The following is a 21,348-nucleotide window of genomic DNA, read 5'->3' as shown; positions in this document are numbered from 1 at the left end:
TAAAAAAATTCAATCATGAGTCGTGATTGATGATTAATTAGTGTTAGTGTTAGTTATTCAATCATGACTAAAATTTTAATGACTAAAAATAATAGTTAAATAAAACTAAGCTTTTCAAGTCTACGTTCCATGACTGTTGATTTGTTAATCACAGGTTTTTAATTAAAGCTAGTTTTACAACAGAATCAGTTAATTTTTTTTTTTAATTTACACAGGTACACATTTGCAAAAATAAGTAAATTAAATTAAATTAAATTAAATTAAATTAAATTAAATTAAATTAAATTAAATTAAATTAAATTAAAGTAAATTAAATTAAATAAAATAAAAATAAAAAATAAAATAAAATAAAATAAAATAAAATAAAATAAAATAAAATAAAATAAAATAAAATAAAATAAAATAAAATAAAATAAAATAAAATAAAATAAAATAAAATAAAATAGAATAGAATAGAATAGAATAGAATAGAATAGAATAGAATAGAATAGAATAGAATAGAATAGAATAGAATAGAATAGAATAGAATAGAATAGAATAGAATAGAATAGAATAGAATAGAATAGAATAGAATAGAATAGAATAGAATAGAATAGAATAGAATAGAATAGAATAGAATAGAATAGAATAGAATAGAATAGAATAGAATAGAATAGAATAGAATAGAATAGAATAGAATAGAATAGAATAGAATAGAATAGAATAGAATAGAATAGAATAGAATAGAATAGAATAGAATAGAATAGAATAGAATAGAATAGAATAGAATAGAATAGAATAGAATAGAATAGAATAGAATAGAATAGAATAGAATAGAATAGAATAGAATAGAATAGAATAGAATAGAATAGAATAGAATAGAATAGAATAGAATAGAATAGAATAGAATAGAATAGAATTGAATTGAATTGAATTGAATTGAATTGAATTGAATTGAATTGAATTGAATTGAATTGAATTGAATTGAATTGAATTGAATTGAATTGAATTGAATTGAATTGAATTGAATTGAATTGAATTGAATTGAATTGAATTGAATTGAATTGAATTGAATTGAATTGAATTGAATTGAATTGAATTGAATTGAATTGAATTGAATTGAATTGAATTGAATTGAATTGAATTGAATTGAATTGAATTGAATTGAATTGAATTGAATTGAATTGAATTGAATTGAATTGAATTGAATTGAATTGAATTGAATTGAATTGAATTGAATTGAATTGAATTGAATTGAATTGAATTGAATTGAATTGAATTGAATTGAATTGAATTGAATTGAATTGAATTGAATTGAATTGAATTGAATTGAATTGAATTGAATTGAATTGAATTGAATTGAATTGAATTGAATTGAATTAAATTAAATTAAATTAAAATTGCTTTTTAAAACTACGCGTTTTGAAAATCAAATTTTATAAATAATGGAATTATCTTATTTCAGTCAACTTAATGTGGTGATCAGTTATAGTTTTATAGATGTGTTCAATTAAACTAAAATTATGTCACCTGAATTTTTTTTTTTAGTTTAATCATCATACAAAAATACAATAAATTAGTCATCAGTCATTTAATCATTAAATGATTGATGACTAATTTATTTAATCATGATTATGATTATTATTTTTACTCATGATTAATTCAATCATGACTAAATAATTCATGACTAAATTAGTCATGACTAATCAATTGATTGAAAAAATTAGTTGATTGACCCAACACTGAACACCACAATCATAATGCTGTCGTTTGACAGCGCCATTTGTTAGAACATTCAAATAAATCGGTACGTCATTAGTGGGTTTCTAATGAGGAAGCCGAATCGCCCTGAAATATGCTTCCCAAATATAACGCGGCGATAACTTACCACTTGACCCCTTTCCTTTGATAATTAATACGAAAATTATGAAGTGGAAAATGTTTATAAAAAGTTTTGATATTCTAAGGTAGGTACCTAACATTTTGACTGTTTTGTGTTTAGGGGCAAATTTTTTTTATTTTAGTTTAGTAATTTTTTTAGCAATCCTAAGGTCTTAAACTTTGTGGCGCAAAAAAATACAGAAACCATATATTGACAACTATTTAAAGGCAAGATTAATATCCAAAAGTCTACACAAGACTTTAATTTTAATAGGTACATCTAAACTTTTATTTCAATACAGCTTCTGGTGGCAACCGCGTCCTTGTGAAAAGATTTCCCGATGTAAAAAGCATTCTATTCTATGTCTTATTCTAGATTATAAACTATGTATTTTCTTGTATATGAAATTAAATATGTTCTTCTCAATGAACGTTAATAAACAGCTTAAAATAAACCAGAATTACTTAACAAAAGGTCATGAAATCTTTATAAGGAACTAATTAATTGCTTTAAGCTGTATCCACATGTAGCCAGAGTCTCCTTTGGGAGTACATTGTACTTGCACCTTAAATGTAATGTGTTAGTCTAGACGTGGAATATACGACTTCGTAACTGTTTAATGTAGTGAAGTGCATGTTTTGTTCTCTTGAGAGATCTAATAAATGAGAGGATTGGCTTTTGTTTGGATTGGCTAACAGGTATGCATTTATATTTTTTATTGACGAAAAACAAAAAGTAGGAGATTCTCAAGTCGATGCTTAAAATACCTCTTTTTTGGGTAATGCCAGTTCAGTCCAATTTTGATAATTATTTTTTTGTTAGTTGTACTATTGCTGAGCTTCCCCTCTTTACTTCTGAATTTGTCTGTCTTGTGCCATACCCCGCCGTGATGGACTTTCAAATGTGGGTCCATGTAGGAATAAGCATAGTCTACTTTTAGATGCACTTAAAATCGTTCTTACGTGACTGTAAAGTAAAAACATTACGACACATTATCGGGAAGACTTTTTTGTTTTCTTGAATAAGGGAGAGGTGAGGCTTTGAGTCTACCACGTGCGAGTGGCCTCTCGCACTGGCCAAGTGCGAGTTGGTTATTATGTGAAAAAAAAACAATTGTTTTTTGTTTATTTATACTCTAAATATGGACTCTGACCTAAACTTGGTTAAATAAGATTTCTGTATACATTCCCATATCTCCCAATATCACATCAAACACAAAAATTCAATACCAAGCTATAGAACAGCTATCATGAATGTACGAGTACCTACGTATCGAAAACGGCAAGATCAAAGGCAATGGGGATGAGTGAAATTGCTACACGTCTACGAATGTAGGAATAAAGAGATGTACCAACGGTCGCCCGCTACTTCGTTCGCGTGGACGTTAGTTTTCCGTTTTCATAACATTTTATATTACTACTACACTCCTGTAGGCCATAGCGTGATGTAATTTAGGCTTGGTCGATAAATGGACATGGACATTCAACAATAAGTATTTTTTAAAATCGGACTAGTTCTTGAGATAAGCGCGGCAAGATTATATTGGCGATGTATTAAAAAAAGGTCAGGTACGTAGCACTCATAACCGGCGGTCCTGTATACCAAGATGTATGGATCTGAACTAGGTAAGGGAAGTTTTTAAGGATCGTATCAAGTGGCGTTCTTTGGTCTCTGCGTTCCCGAATGGGAGAATAAGTAAGTATAATCGCATTCAAACAAACAAACATTCATACAGAGAAACTCTTCAGCTTTATATTAGTACAGTTATAGTATAGATGTATATCTTTGGCCAGTTAGCTCACTAGCTAAATACATTTACTGAAAGCGTACAGACTGGTTAGTCAGCCCTACTTCTCGATTAGTTTAGCTTGTTACCGAAATACTGTTTGAGCTTTAAACTAGAACATTTAATGAGTTCCGTCGAGTTTGTTCAGTTCCGAATGATGCGGTTTATGAGAATGTATAGCGAAACTGAAGGTTCGAATAATGGTAGGAAAAGTTTGTTTTAAGACAGTTTGTTGACAATGCAATTATTGTGTAGTCATATCTACAATATTCTTATTCGTCACATAATATGAGGGACTGAAACATTTGAAAGATTTTTTTAAGCTCAATTATTTAGCATGCCTATTGTGGTGTACATTGCTGCTTTGACGTAACGATTTAACAACTACCCTTGTAGGAAGGGAGCAATGTAATGCATAGTAGCTACCAAACAGTCAACTGAGATGACACACGCAGAGCAATCGCGTCAAAAACAAAGAAAGAAAAAAAAATTAAAACCCTGTATAAGAGTTCATTAATCATATCTCTGACTTATTATGTCAACAATCACATCCCATTACTACGAGATAATGATAGCAGGGAATTATCTCAACGATACATTCCCATGAATAAACATCTATTAATAAATCCTATTGCGTAGGTCTTTACATGGGAGACTGCATCATTTCCTCTGACGTCATCAAAGTCCCACGTGCATTATTCACTCCTAATTAAGACTGTTCGAACAAAAGATGCAAGTATCACATTTCTGAAAAGTCTTCAAAGAAAATCTTTGTTTATAAAAAATGGCTGCCATTTTAGCAGAATTCGTTGCAAAGATAAAAATTCAAAGGAAATAAAATACGTATAAATGAGTAAAGGATATAATTTTGACACTGCAGCCAAAACATTCGCTGAAATTAATTTTGAAGACTAAACAAGCTTATTCATATTATGAGTACGGTCAGCGTCAAAAAGCGTTAAATTTTCAAACGCATTTTCATCAATGAAAATAGCAAAATAACTACTTTATAATGAACCTTAAAATAATTTTACAATCACTGCGTATTGTTGACTATAGCAATAATAGAATTGATATTTTCATACAAAAATATAATAGATATGATTGAAAATGTGGCAATGTAAACATTTTTGGATGCTGATTGTAATTGTGCCAAAAAGGCGATTATTTATTTTTATCGTACCAAGACTTTGGTTCTTCATTGCCTAATTAATACTGTATAATATCTGCAAATTCATTTTACTACGACTGCGTATTGTTTGTTGATCAATAACAACAATGAAATTCATATTTTCATACAAAAATATATGATGGAAAATGCGACAATGTACACATTTTTCGACGCTGATGGTAACTGTGCCAAAAAGTGATTATTTATTTTTATCATACCAAGAACTTGGTTCCTCATTGCCTAATTCGGACACGATTTTCGGAAAGCGCTGACGTAATCTATAGAAAACAAAAGTCATGGGAAGTGATAATGGGAAGATAACACCATCGGGAGCTATATTTAACGGCGAGTTGAGATCGCGGACCGAATGATAAGCCACAACAAAGATTCACTTTCTCTCGTTAAGTTTTGTCTTTAGATTGGAATGTTCTGTTCAAAATGTAATTTTATTTATTGTTTTATGTTATCTTAAACTTGATTTTTCATGGAGATTAATTCGATTATTATTTGCTTAACGTTTTGACAGCGTAGCTAAGACGGTGGTCTCCAATTGACACTGTCTTCTAAGAGCTAACTCTACGCCTGCCTATTGTAGATAGATAGACGGCAAAGAATACCTTAGTTATTAAGTTCCCCTATTAATATTTTACCTTATCAAACACGGTTTAGTTAATCTATGTTTTGTCACTAAAGAATTTAAAATTATCTGTTCGTGAAAAAGACAAATGACAGTATAATTAATCCGAGTTTCTATATTTTTTTAGTAAGATAGTTAGTATATTTATATTAAATCATTAATTAAGGAAAAAAATTAAAATAAATGAATATTATAGGAGATACTAAAATTTGCCCTTATTTAATCATACAACGTAATAGCTAAAAAGCTATAAGCCCCAATTTTGTGTTATGAAAGTCTTGCCCATGTTGACAGTGTTCGGCAACCTTTACTACCCATGATTCATAGGAAAATTCTAATTTGGATTGTTTACAGCCACACCTGAGTCGTGCGTGCCATACATATTGTACGTCAACAGATTTTAATATAACTCCCGTGTTGTGCGCAATACACTATACATACAGTGTAACGCAATTTCATATTAGCCGAATAATATACATATATAATAATATCAGGCCTGATACATCCGAAGCTGCAGGCAGAGGTGTTTAAAATACACTCATATTTTACAATTAAAAATGTTTGACCCATGTAATAGGTAGAGGGCGAGTCTATTGCCATTTATCGGGCACTTTACTAAACTCCGGACTAATATTGAGAATAGTCTCATATAAATCAAAAAAATACCAAAGGCACGTTGTACAATCTGTAAATCAAACCCGGGGCCTGATACTTTGCACTAGTTGGCAGTCAGATAATACGGACTTCGGCACTGAGGCAATCACTTGATATTATAAAACCCTCAAATTCAACAATAATATTTTCTAAGAACCGCTTCAACATATTGTAGTCTATGTCATATAGTGCGTAAAGCAATTTCTCAAATTCTTAACATCTACGAGTGGTGTTTGATTAATCATAATACGATAATCAGCAGTTTTACAAATATCCATCAAATCAGTTGAAATCAGCGTATACCTATTTTAAACACCATATAACCGATCTACAGGTCTTATACCCATAAACTGAAAGGACGGATGTTCTATTTTTATTCGTCGCCGTAAACGTAAATATAAATCAAATTGATGTCTCATAAACTTCTGAATGAAGAAATCCTACTTGTTCAAACTTGTCTTATAAAGCAAAGCTTTAATCCAAACTTATAGAAGTGTCGTTTAGTAAATCGATAGTGACAATGACTGTATAAAGTTGTGGAACAAATGTTAGACCAATACACTTAACTTTATGAACGAAACTTGGTGATGTTGGGAATCCGTATTGTTGTTGAATATTTTGCTCTCAAGTGTATTAAAAATTTGGTAAGGGACGCTATTTTACGCGTGTTGAATGTCATTTGATCTTTACAAGATAAATGGCATTGGTTAGACTACTTAAATAGTTTCTGAAAAGCAAAAAAAGACAAACTTAACTACTAGTTCTGAAGGTAATCACAACAAGTGGCAATAATAATAATCTATGATGTCAGAATAATGTAGCCCTCCTAAGCTACTAAGCGTAAAAGTTATTTCAGAATTAGTTTTACAATTACGACTTCAAACTCACTTAAATCTTCTTCTAATAAAAAGTATACGAAGAGAGGAAACGTCAAAGATGTTAGTAAACCATAATCGGTGTTGTTGTCTGAAAAATGAAAAAAGGTAATAAATAAAAGTGATTTGGTGGCGGAAGTGCGTAGTTGTGTGTGACGTGTGTCGTGGCGGTCGTGTCTGTGTCGAGCGAACATCAGTTACAATGACTGTTCGAGCATCAGTTAAGGAAGACAGATGCGTCTCAAAGACGGATGGGTTAAGTTTCGCGTTGTGACGTAGTTTGGTTAGAGGAAAATTATGTAGCGAGAAAAAGTTCCATGAATGTGCAAAGAAAACAGTAAAACGTAAACTTTTACACGACACATATTTCATTACATTTCATTTTGTTAAAATTCTGTAGATCTCTGTCCTAATTATGTCAAGCTCCTGTAGCTTTTAAGTATAATATGAAAAAGAAGAAAACACTTTTTACTAAACATTATGTTAAGCAAGAAAAACGACGTTTGCTTTCCTATTATAATCGGGTGGTCAGTGGTCACTTAGTAGCAGTTATTGGTATATCAGTAACTAGGTACCTATCATGGCACTAATGACGGTATATTCAATAACATCCGATAATTATCCGTTATACAAATTACATACAAGTCCCACTTACAAGAACTGCGTTATTAAATAACTGTTTTGAAACTGTTACACTATATTGAAATACGTCACTAGGCTGCATTACTACAGCATGAGTCTCTGCAAACATAATCAAATATTGAGAGTTTGACAGTTAAAATGTACTGCAATAATAGTTCCTGCGGCACCCACTAGAGGCGCTGTTCAGATTTTAATACGAAGTTTCTTGATAGCTATAGAGAATTGCTCTACTAAACACATGTTTTAATGAGAAACATACATACATAGTGTCACTCCTTTCTCCCATAGGGGTAGGCATAAACCAAAGAACGCCACTTGGTACGATCCTTAAAAACTTTCCTTGCCTCATTCACATACATCTTGTCATACAGGACCGCCGGTTACGAGTGATATACATCTTCGATGATATACATCGCAACAAATCAGTGGCGATCAAACAAAGAGTTACATCATAGTACGAGAGCTCGTCTATTTTCGTTCCGTTTGGCCTCAGCTGCAATTACCTGAGCTACATAATGTGACGACAACTCATTTACTCTTAACAACATTTTGTTTTACTTCCTCAATAAAATTTGGAGAAAAATTGCGAAGGGCTCCGAATTTTCTGCGTCAATCCTGTTTTACGATTAGTATTGGAAGTTATGTTTAAGACGAGAAAATTAAAGATTAATGAGTTTCCAGCTGCTTTGCGCTTGCTTATTTGAATAAAAATTATCATGAAGCTTCCTTAGTCCAAAATATAAAAATAATTTGAATATCAAAAAGCTATTTCGAGTCTCATAACTGCTACATGCACCGGTCTATAGTTTGATGTGTATACGTTCTGTGGTTCCAATAATATTAACCAAACAAGGTATAAATCGGTCTCAGCTCTATTTTTAATGGAGTGAATCTGAAGCGGTTGGAGTACAGCCCTCCCATTTTTCAGGCCTAATTGAATAGTGTCGTCCACAGAGATAGCTTAATTTGTTTAGACATTCGACCAACGTGACGGATACGGAATGAGATTCTAAAAATACTCGATCATTGTTAGACTGAATTAATTTGGGACATTTTTCCCATCCATTACTAAATTAAAAGGGATCTTAAATTCGTGTTAGAGAAGGGAAAGAATTTGAAGCGTTCGTGCTTTTAGACGAAGTCGTTTTTAACGCTAATATCGAACGCATTCCGGGCGCCATTGTCTTCGTGATGCATTTTATAGCGAATAAAAAGAGCAACACAGATACTTCGACGGCGTATTTTTGGCACAAGATTAGCATTTGCAATCGTATGTTTTGGATGACTGCGGCCTTAGGGGATCGTATAGCTATACGCAAAGCTTGCAAAAGCTGAACGGTTTGCGCTGGCATTTAGACAAAATGTTAACGGGGTAAAAACAGAAGCATTGAACGGTACCTTAGTTTAAGTACGTACTTCGAGCGCTTGAAGACTGCTCTTGATTTTTGAAGATCTCATACATACTTATCTAAGGGAAAGTTAAGGACTTTTGTCTTTGCGTTTACTCTGCTAAAACAAAAATCGCTTTATAAATTTTCGCTACGGCTTTCTAAAACCTCCTTCGTCGTTTGAAGCTATTTCAGTTGTTTGTGCTCAGTCGTATATTTGCTGTCTATCGAATAAATCTCGCCGGAGATTTATTAGCCTTTATAGCTAAAAGATTGATTCCTATTTAAATAACGTTAACGCCACATTCCGTATTTGTTGTTTCACTACTGTTTATGTTATTGAAATTTTGTCGTGTGTTTTTGGAGTAAACTAAAAGCAAATTAATGTGAAATATTATCTACTTAGTCCTGAGTTATTCTTGCTTTAATTATTTAAAATGTTTCTTGTTAAGAATAGCGCCGGAAGATATTAACAATTTGTATATTTAATTGGCATGGATGATTGATGTACGGATCATAAAGTTCCAGGTCAATCGAGTTAAAGAATTACAGATTATCACGTGGGCGAAGTCGAGCAAAAGCTAATATATCATAAAACAAACGGGCACCAATGAGAAATGACGTCAGTCATTAGATACTAACTATTCAGTTTTTCATTTCACAATCTATTGCGTTTTTCTTACGATGTTATTATAGTGACTGTAAACAAATATTTCAATGGATGTGTAAGTTTACGTAGCGTCGTAATATCCGTTGTTGTATAATAGAGTTGTGCCTCGGCCTCGTCTATCCCTTATATCTCATAACACAGTTAGAGAACATTGAATGGTATTTCAAAATCGCCGTCAGCGTTGTGCACTTGACTCAGCCAGTTATATTTAGAGCTCCCTTCGAAGCTTTCTTCACGTCGTTTTCTGAATCTTTCGCTAACGATAAGTTGTTTAGTACACGTCAGTTTACTGTACTCCGTGAATGATTATCTCGTCACTCAATTTCAACATTTATGATATCAAACATCTTCCTCATGTTCAACACAAGTATTATGGTTCTAATTCTGTTTGGGATTCATCCAGGTATAAAATAGTAAAGAATATTTTTATAACGGCCCAGATATTTTTATTAATATGTAAAACTGTCTCGCTTGTGTCGTTTCTAGGGCCTCTTCTTGTTCGAATATAATGGAAAGAAAAACGTCTATATTGCAAACTTTGAATTTTATTCATACCACTTTATAATAGTTTCTCTTTTCTACTGCATCTATTCTTTGATTCTTAATGGACTCCTGTCGACATCTACGACCATTATCAATAACATTAATATTTTTTTCTAAATTCACAACTCATTCATTGCTTTCCACTTCCTTAATACACGTCTATTTTGATTAAATTAGTCCAAAAAAACATCTGAAGCGTAGATTCCATTCGGACGAGAATTGCATCTAAATAAAAAATGTTGTGAGTTTAAAAATAACTAGATTTGTAGAGCATCGGGCGCGTGTTATTATAGCGAAGAAATACAGGATAAGGCGCGATCTGTCTGTAGTTGGCCGAAATTATCGCGAGTCGGCGGCGCGCACGCATTGCCCGCGAGTCGCACGCGCACCGTCCGCGGAGCGCCCGCGCGCATACTCCACAATACACACTAATATTTTGTTTGTTTCGTATCTATTGATATACTTACGAGTGTTTTCAAATTGTGACGTGATAATTTGAATCTCAATTTAACAAGTAATACGCAGTGAAAACTTCTATTTTACATAATAACTCGCTAAAATAGCATCCGTGTGATCTAGTTAGTGACAAAAATATTTGTAATTAATAACAAAAATGCTCAATATAGGACTAATTTGTGAGACTAGTGGTGTTTTTAGTGCAATATCGATAGTACTATGTATTTATGTAAGTGCGTTCGTGTAATAATGTGCGAAACCATACGTTAGGACAGTGCTGCCAAAAGTACACAAGTGGGTGTGAATACATAAATGTGCTTTAAATAGATGTTTATTTAATAATAAAATAAATGGTCGCCATGCTGGAAGTCGTCGAGAGGACAAACAATGATTATTTTAGATCATTTTTACCTGTAAGTTAACTATTTCACAAAGACTCGCCGATATTTTCCATCGCAACGTAACTTTTTTTGAAAAATACTGAAATATTTAGTGGTACCAATAGATTTTCCACGGAATTTCTGACAGAATTTCTAAATTAATCGTCCGATAAAGTTAACTGACGATGGGAATTTCGTTATAAAACGAAGTTTCTATCCACCTCTTACTGCAAAAATTTACTTCTGCACAGCGAATTTAGAATCCGTTTTCATTATCATTAAAGTCAGCTTTCTAATAAAAATACATGCAGTTACATAAAATATTATAAAATTATTTGAAGCTAGTGAAAAGTGTAACCAAAGTTTTCTACAAAACTGGACCGTTCAGTTTACAATTTAGTTCATTCCCATCGATGTACATTGTACAACTAATAATACTGTTTATGAACATCTGGCCGCGTGATCTAGGCCGCTTTATATCAGTTTTAAGACTTGACCTGATCCCATACACAATCGTAAATAAACTAACGACTAAACATTATAATTAACAACCGTTTTGTTTATGATTTTGGGAGCAAACGTGAATTTCTGACTGATAATTTGACAAATACAACTAATCGTAACAAAGTGATCATCAAAATATTTCCTTCATTTTATTCTTTACGAATGTCTTAAAGAATAAATAAAATGAGTAAGAATTAAAAACATTAGATCTCAAGTTGCCGGATGGATTGAGTTCGAGAGATTTTTAATTGTAAAGATTTCTCAGGTGATATAACTTGATCCATGTGTATAGGAGCCAGGATATATTATATTAGACAGCTAATAAATAATGTAAATATGGGCTCTCTGAATTTATATCCATATATGTTAGTCAATAATAGTGATATGTAATTATATTATTATAATGAGTAAAACATAAAAATATAATCTTGCATCTTTATATGTAATTGTTTGCTAGTGACGCTTGTATAACAAAAACTAATCATTTTTTATACAAACAAATCAGTGAATAGCCCTTCTGCAAATAATAAACACTTAAATCTAACCACTGAAATGGTTCATACGTTTATTTGTACTATCGTATTTTCTGTGCTAATTCGATATCAGACGGAATCAAGAGTAGAATTTAGTATCTATATATGAGAGTGCATTCACCCCACAGAATTGATTCTAATTGGTCTGCAAGCAACCTCGTAAAGACTCAAACATAGGTGTCACGTGAATTGAGAGAATAATTGTTGTAACGTAAGCAGTGACATAATTTGCTTTTGATAACAATTGATACACTTTGCGATTCAGTGATAATCTTTTTGCTTATTGGCTGTTTTATCGTAATTTAACGCCTCTAAACAATAATAGTGCTGTAGTGTAATGCAAAAATGTGATACGCGTACATAAAGTAACGTAAATGACTCGTAAATGCTAGTAAAAGGTCTATACTTTTTTTGGAGTTGCTAACAAAAATTAAATTTCTTACAAGTTCAGGACTAGTTTAGTTTTGTGTTTAAGCACCGTTATTCTTAATTGTGTAATCTCAATATTTTGGTTCTATAATAAAATAAACTCGTACTCGCATATTATATAAATGTATTTCATTATGCATTCGTAAAACAAGTGTTATTTTATCATATCGCTTTGAAATATTGGTTTGACGCAAATTATATCATCTGCACATGCAATGTTTACTCTAAAATTGGACTGATTTATGTAAAGTATCAATTAAACAGCTAAAATCGCAAGCAGTACGGAATTTCGTTATCTAATCGTACTCAATACGACTCTGAACTACTAACCTCAGATATAGAACTTAAATAATACAAATATAACAAAAAACTCTTCCGCTTTAAACTTCATAAACAATACATACTCATAGTTTTCATAACATTTTTACATTTGACTCAGTGCCAAACTGGCGTCCTTGCTAAATTACTCTTCTAGACAGCCAGGCGCAATTTCACTAAATTTTTGCTTCCAACTGTCATAGTTGTAATTAGTACACGCGGTCATTTTTGCCCACATAATAGCTTTGTAGGTCGTAAATGAGATTTTTTTCACAGAGAACAAAGGATTTTTTAGAATTAAGTCTAGGATTACAGTCTACGTTATAGCATACTCTTTGACATCAAGCTGATTAAATTTTTTGTCAATTTCAGGCTGTCAACTCACCACCGGTTCCTCACCGGGACGTGTCGACATCGAGCGCGGCATACCGTCCCTACACAGAAGAATACGCCGCAGTACAGCGCCGCGTCGAGCGCCCCGCACAACCAGAAGACACAGACAAGAAGAAAGAGAAGAAGTGGTCAATCGGCAAACTCTTCAGACGAAAGAAGAAGGAAGATGAAAGTGGCACTTCCTCAGAGAGCGACGAAGGTGTCAGCACACGGTCACCATCTAAAAGAAAATCTAAGAAGAAAAAGAAAACTCCAGCGGTGAACAATTTCGACCACATAGTTATAAGGGATTCAAGGCGAGCACAAAGCTTGGCGAAACCTAACCTTAGAGATGTGACTGACGATGGCGTGCTCTCAGACCCTTCAGCGGGCTTCATCAACTACCGTGCTAGTAAAGCACAAGAAATGTACAGAGAATCCAAAGAATCCCTCAGTTTAAGAGAAGATACTTCGATTCGATCTGGAGGGCCGACCCTGGAGACGCCTGCGAGGAAAACGAGGAAAGGTAGACTGAAAGCCAGAGTCGAAGCACTTAGAAATAGTTTAAGAGGTGATTCGAGCAGCGATGAAGAATCACTGAAGTCATCAAATTCATCACTCATGATCCGATTTAGAAGTGATGATTCCTTGATGCGATCACGTGATAGCTCATTAAATAAGAGGTCGAGGAGTGCAAGGAATGAGAGGTATATTAAGAGATTGTCGCGAGACGAAGAAAACCAACTGAACAAAGAAGCAGAACTCCTGCAGCAAGGTTACACGAAGGCTGAGGTCGAAATGTTGACAAGAACTCCGACAAGTCAGAGCAGTGGTTACGGAACGTGTAAACGTGATCAGACGCAGAAAATTAAAAATGAACAATTATATGCCAATGATGTTAACCGCCGTCCTATGAAATCCGAATCAATATCATCATTCCCATCGACGCAAAGTTACCCATCCTCCATTAACTTTAACGCTAAAGTTAACAATGAACATATTAACTATTCCATACCTACTAGTAACAATATTAAACGAGAATCGCTTTATGCTAATAATAACAGAGAAAGGAGTGTTAGTAATCAGTACGAGAACCCAGAGAACGTAATGTGCGTCAAGTTTCCTTTAGGGAACTTAACTAATGTGAAGAGAGAGGAGAAAGCGCCTCCAGTACCGCCCCCTCGCGATATGCAGAGGAAAGTCGCCACCCCAATATCAATGTACTACGAAAATAATCCAATAATAGCTGACAGAATGGCTCACACTCAACAAACTGCGATGCACGGTGTACCTAACAATGACTTTGAAAGGATAATGAGACGAAGTCAAGAGAGGACGCTCGGTCATAGTTTTAATGGCTTGCGACGACCGATATCTAACTCAGAAGATCACATCGCGATGCAAAATAATGAATATCTACAGTGCATTCAATATAAAAATGAGCAGCCTCGTAGACCAGCTTCCGTCTCGGCAGAACCAAATCATTACGGACTCTATGTAAACTCACCTCCTTGGAGGAAATCGATAGGTCCTACCAATATCGTTAAACCAGAACCAGTCCAATTAAGACATGATTATTTATATTACGCAGATCACAGTCCAAGATCTCGAAGACCAATTAGCATTAAAACTAGTCAAAATGGATATGAAAACCAATACTTAAGTGACTCGCAAGCTTCGCAAAACGTAGCTGAAAGTGTATATCGTAGACCCCGAAATGCGTCGGAATTCTGGAAGAAGATTGATGATGCTGAGAGACAGAGGAGACAACAAAGCATATACGCTAACTCGAGGAGTAGCAGTGATTTCTCAAACAGCACACAAATGAATAGAACAGCTCCGTATTTAGAACAAAACAAAGTGGGGCAAGAAAACACCGACATCCAAAACAAAAATAAAACCGCTTTTAAATCTTCGTCTGTTGACACAACTGACGATGCCAAAGTGTGGAAGGCGACGACAGAATACAAGCGATCTGTTACAGTTGATCCACCGAAAACTTTTACTTCGCCGACGTCCAAAACACACGTTAGACACAAATCCGATACGTATGTTCCCAGTATCTATCAAATGCCGTCTGACGATGAAAAAAGTTCAGAGAGACGAAAATCTACTAACCTCGACGATGCTCTTAATGAACTGGAAGCTATCTACAATAGTTTAGGGTTGGGTGATGAGGACTTGTTAGACAGAGCAGAACGTCGAGAGTTAATGACACCGAAGTTTAACGACCATTTCAACGACTGGAATGGAAACGACGACGAAATACAACTGCGGAGTCAGCCGACGACTCCTCTCAGACGCGTACCGAGAAGATCGACGTTACCTGATAAGTTACAAGACGATATGGCATTCAGAAGACTGAATTCCGTAAATAAAGAGAAGCCTAATTATAAAGAAGCTCAATCCCAAATAAGTTATATGCTTGCGTCACCGGTCTATGTACCGTATGCGTCAGACGATGACAGGCAGTCGGAGAGAAACGAGCCAGACATAGTCTATGACGATGTTGTGTACAGAAATATAAAGCAGACTAATAATAGATTAAAGACAATGGACCCGCAACCGCCTTTCGGTATACCTATTGGACCTGTATCACCTGCTCCGCAGAGCGATTACCTTCATGCAACACCAGAAAATAAAGGCCGATCAAGGTTTATACCCAGGCGATCACCTGATCTTGTGTCTGACGACTTAGCGTATAGAAGTCTCAGAAAAGACAGCAGACATTCTGCACTATTCAATGGGGAAGACTACAATGGACATATAAATAATAATCAGAATTACAGTGAAAATCCGTTCACTAAAGATTCTTCCGCCGCAGCTAATCTTAAAAAGAAAAGGGCAGTTAGATCTCTATCCGCCAACATTTTCACTATGATACAGAAGGAGATCGACGATGCGTTGAACATGAGCAAGATGGCAACGTTACAAAAGACACACAGTAACAGTGATGTCATGAAGCGGCTTCGTAACACGTTTGAGAATAACGACAACGAGCAGGAGCACTACCCTCGTAACAAGGTAAAGCAAAGACACAACACTGTCAGTCTATTTGTTAATAACACACATGCACCCACTCATCATTTTGCAAAAGACGATTCATTCATTCATAGTGACGATAAGCATCTTGCTAAGCCACCATCTTGTGATAAGTCCAAAAGCTCATCACCATCAAACAGATCTCCCCAAGCATCTAAACGTTCCTCAAAAGATGAGTTTCAACAGGTCCTTAGCATGCTGGCCCAAGAAGCTATGGATACCAGTAATAAGTTAGGCGTAGCTTTAGCTGAGCTCGACAAGAATAGGAACAATAATGAGAAGAAGTCAGATATTCAAAGTCGAATTTCTGATAGTAGGCAAAATTTCCTGAACGGTTTGACAAGTAAATCATACGATGATACAGTCCCTGAAGTAAAACTTGTTAATGTTCGATCAGAAATTGTTATTGAACCGAAAGAGGACAAGGTAGTTAACGAACCAGTGGAAGATTCTAAAGGTAAGAAGACTGAAGATAGTCTTTTAGCTATATCAGACCAGTTACATAAAGTAGAAGACCAACTTAAACATAGTTTTGAAAAAGAACTCAACTTCGAAGATGAAAGCTTAAAGCTTTCGAATTATATAGCGAAGGCTGAGGAACAATTAAAGGCTCAAGAAACAACGGTTGTGATACCAGAAAGTAAATTAATACCTGACGTCGTCCCACCCACTGTGAAGGACGATGCTGTTAAAGTCGTGACTCAGACCGAAAGTCAACCAGAACTGAAGCCACCAGTGATTAACTCTCTAAATCCGTTTTTGAATACTGACGATAAACTCAAAGAAATAAATGAAATTAACGCTTTCAAAGAACTTAAAGATGGTATATCTGACTTGATTGCTGGTATTTGTCAAGTAAACGAAAAACTATTCACGCCTAAGATATCAAACATTGAGAAATGTAATACGAATTCAGATAAAATGACTGGTATAACGGAAGCCAGTGAAAAGTTGAACCAAGTCTCACAAAATATCAGTAAGCAAGAAGCTGCTCACAGGGCTTCCGTTAATCTATCTATATACGAAGATGACTTAGAAATTAAAAAAGACGCGGCTGATTCAACAGAATACAACTCGTCAGAGGAACTGGCGACGATATTTAAGCTTGACAGTAACGTGAAATCACGGAATGTAAATGATAGAGAGAAGGAATCTGAAAATAAGATTCGCGATGAGTTAAGTTCGCCTAAATTAGTCCAGACAATGAATCAGCAACTGAGAAGGCTGTCGGTAGACCAAACAGATGATTGTACTCCTAGTCAAAGCAACTCACTGCCAACGAACGTAGTCCCGTGGAGAACTAAAAGGCAAACTCACAATTCACAAAAAGAAAATACAGGTACGTGGTCCATTCTCGTGCACGGTGTATGGTTTTCACTTTGATCATGTTGCATCCAGCTTTTTGTTGTCATGTTACATTTTGTGTTCACGAGTTATTTAGTTGCCTGTACTAACTAGTTTTTATTTTTTATCGTATGCGTTGTTTTTTGTTGTTTCGACAGGCGATAACACGCAGTCGAAGCGCGATTGGCACGACTCTGGCACGTTGATGTTAGCTTGTACCTACACCTTGATGTTCTCCCAACACTTGGCCGACTTGGACTGGTTGACGCTGCTCGGTTTGCTGCTAGCAATGATCACTATTATCGCTATGCTAATAATATAACATAGATGTAATAATGTAACCCCAATACCAATATGTTCATAGACCTTAGGATTAGTTCCCTTATTTGGCGATAGATATCGTAGTCACAATCTTTTGCCGTAGTTTTTAGTTTACTAATGTAATTTTAGTCGACTTATGACCACGTGAGTCGAATTCTATGTAAATGCATTTAATGTTTGCAATAATAAATTGGACAAACTGTCATCAAAATTCTAAATGTATTAACGTTTTTTTTTTCAAATTTATTTTTAGGCATTTTAGCTGTGATGTTCATAACTATTACTACTTAATGTATTTTAGCGATTATGTGTGTAAATGTACTTTTTATTTAACTTGTGCCAAAATCAACGATCAAAAAAATATTGTTGAAATTACCTTATTTGATATTTTGCTTTGAATGTTTTTAAATCGCATGATCGTGTTTATTTTTAAATGCATGTTTATGGCATTATTTTTGTGTGCTCTAGTTTTAGAAATACCATTATAATAGAGGAAAAAATAGAAAAATAATTATAAGTTAAAGTAAAGAATAAAAAATTAAATAAAAAAAGATATTCTGAATTGAAGTCTACATACATTTTTACTTACATAGAGCTTTCTTTTTTAACTAAGTATTTGCAGCTAGAAAAGCAATAATATTATAATGACAGAAATGAGTTGACAAACAAACCACATACATAAATCAATTATTAAGTGTCGTGTCCCTGAAACAGACATAAAAATAAAATCAAATCTGTATTTTCATGATGAATGCTCATTTCTTGTTAATATTTACAGCCTTTATAGGCACATGGTAGACACACATATAATATCATTGTCACCTAAAATTTTACAAAAAACAGTTTGAAACTTATTGTGAATTTAAAAGCAAATACAATCACTGAAAATACTTTTGTACTATAACATATTATTTCATTCTAGGTGAAAATTGATTGCCCCGAGTGATCTGCGGCTGACCACGTTCAATTTTATCCACGTACTTTGATATGTTAAGCTATTTTTAATTTTTATGTAAGCATTTTTCTGTATTCTATCCTATAATAGATGTATGTGACATTTAAAAACTTTACTGTTTATGTAGAGGCTTCCAAATACATTTAAAGAGAGCGTTATTTATATGAAGAAAAGAGTTATAATTTAAATAAAATGTTTCAGTTTTATTTTTGGTGTTTTATTACTAACCTTCGATGTGTTACAAACTGAAAGACCTTTGGAAATAGACTTACCTCATTTATTATTCATGAATAACTACTAAATAAACAACTTAATGGTCAAGAAGAAAAACATTCAAAGTAACGAATACTGATCGAAAAGTCTTGGGTTCGAATCCCAAATGTTATATATAACGTACCATTGTAATATTGTTAGGTACAGCTGATTCGATGCAGCATGAAATTATATATTTATTTATTATTTATATATTAAATAAGCACAAGTTTCGATCCGGAAAAATCCTTCTGGGATTTCCCAACGACTCTACGATGCCAACTAGACAGTGGTGAGTCTCAACTATCAATAAGTCTCGGGTTCGATACCCGCGCAAAACCATTTTAATTTCTAAAGTTTGCTGTCATAAAGTAGTAGTGGTGATTTAAAAGTTACCCTGCTCTGCTCAGTGTCTAACAAATACTTAGCCGAAACACATTATTTTTAGGAGGTAAAAGCCAACTAAATTACGAACAAAGGTTTTATTACATTACATGTAATATGTTTGTCACAGAAAAAACCCGTAATACTTTCACAAAATACAACAAAAATGATAGAATTGAAGGATTTTTTCGCGCGACGTGATCTAGTTGACGCACGACTTCGTACCATCAAAGAGCTGCTCTACGTGACTGTACCAGTAAGTACAGTAAGTATTTCTTTACAATAGGTCTTTAACAGACATAGTGCTATTTGAGCTCTGGTAGGTATCCTATTTGCCTATGAAATTGGATAATATTCACGTACATGCTATTTTTTTTTAAATTGTATATAGGTAGTCCTAATAACACAGCTCGCTATTACTTTCGCATAGTTTTCTTTTTGTTACCAATTCTAATTCGATCGGTTTAAAAGCGATACTCTGCCTGCATTAAAAATTCGTTATAAATAATTAATTAACCCGACAGTTTAAAATTTCACGTACAGAGCCATCTGTGAATAAAATGTTAAACTAGTTATTGATATACCAGTAGTTCTGTTTTAATCTACAGTCTCATAGATGGCGTTAAACATACTATAGTTCTGTGTTTAGTCAATAGATGGCAGCATTCATATTTTAAGTAATCTTCCACTGTCTTCATAAATAAGGACTGGTCAGATAACAAAGATTTCCATTATTATATTAATTGAATACTAATTCCATAGTAAATTATTATTTGGAATAGCAAGTACCCCCGTACTTGACAGCGATATGTTTATAGCTCAAAATAAGCTCGTGGAGTCAAGGTTTTCTAAAAAAACACTTCTCAATCTCAACTGTCACTAGTGTCAGATTTTCGCAAGAAACGTATCGTATGCGTGTTGTGAATATTATTTTGCAAAATAGGCTTATTATTTTGGATTTAAAATTGTTATAACTAGTTTGTGGGATAAAGCTATTGCGAAATTTTAGTCGTTAGTGTTTACTCATGTTATAAGGTGCCGTTGCACGTGTAATTTTCGTACTAAACGCTGGAGGGCAACCTACTTTGTTCCTGTTGACCTGTCTCGGACTGTGATTGTTTAAAAGGTAACGGTTACAAATTTATATTGTTTTTCTTTAAATTTTGTATGAAACTACATCTCAAACTTAGTAAAGTTTGTGTTAATTGTGTAACTGAGTTAGTTGTGTGGAGTTTTGTTATATTTTTTAACGTTTTCCTCGAACGTTAGCGATGCTATCTGGGTCGTTTTGTTTTATTATTGTGATACTGATGACTTCGTGAAAATCACTGCGTTATCATTTTCTAGAATATTTCCATTGCAGTAAGACCGGTAATTTTCGTGTCATCAAGTTTCGATTTACATTAACTGTACTTTAAGTGCATGTTTACAGAATTAAAATTATCTTTCGATCTATATCATCGGTTTACTTAGTATCCAAATTCAACTTGGAGATATGAATTTATCTAAATTATATTTATGATTTTTACAAGCAAACATATAAAGTCTGTAGTCTATTATTTACCTACCTTATCTATTATTATAATTGATCAATCTGCCATGTCTCTGCCCCAATTAGCAAAGTTACCAAACTTTTTATATCTTAAAATGTGTTTATGCAACTAACAGTAGACTTCTATCACATCAAAATTTGATTAGCTACCTTTCTTACTACATTTGTAGTCTGATACCAACACAATACAGTTAAACAAATAACCTATTCTAGCATAGATGCACATAGATACTCCATACTTAAAAGATAAGTATGTACCTTTTTTCATAATAAATGTAT

General features: G+C 33.8%; 2 protein-coding genes across 4 annotated transcripts in view; both read left to right on the top strand.

The window, feature by feature from the left end:
• LOC142978357 (uncharacterized) overlaps positions 1-19,087 on the top strand; it is a 162,709-nt gene extending 143,622 nt beyond the window's left edge. Inside the window, exons 1-3 of one of the 3 annotated variants that reach the window (XM_076122777.1) lie at positions 10,590-11,096; positions 13,220-17,600; positions 18,849-19,087. In XM_076122777.1, coding sequence (XP_075978892.1) covers positions 11,034-11,096; positions 13,220-17,600; positions 18,849-18,859 — 4,455 coding nt within the window. In that variant the 5' untranslated portion in view covers positions 10,590-11,033 and the 3' untranslated portion in view covers positions 18,860-19,087. Of the gene's footprint in view, positions 1-10,589; positions 11,097-13,219; positions 17,601-17,763 lie in introns of those variants that run through there. The other 2 variants (XM_076122775.1, XM_076122776.1) reach the window with 2 other exon arrangements.
• Positions 19,088-20,428: 1,341 nt separating this feature from the next.
• Positions 20,429-21,348, top strand: part of LOC142978355 (uncharacterized) — a 262,256-nt gene continuing 261,336 nt past the window's right edge. Inside the window, exon 1 of the mRNA XM_076122768.1 lies at positions 20,429-20,643. The gene's annotated coding sequence lies outside the window, so the exon portion shown is untranslated. The remainder of the gene's footprint in view (positions 20,644-21,348) is intronic.

Source organism: Anticarsia gemmatalis, chromosome 14 (assembly GCF_050436995.1).
Source record: "Anticarsia gemmatalis isolate Benzon Research Colony breed Stoneville strain chromosome 14, ilAntGemm2 primary, whole genome shotgun sequence".
In the NCBI taxonomy this organism is placed as follows: domain Eukaryota; kingdom Metazoa; phylum Arthropoda; class Insecta; order Lepidoptera; family Erebidae; genus Anticarsia; species Anticarsia gemmatalis.
This window is presented reverse-complemented; position numbering and strand designations above follow the sequence as displayed.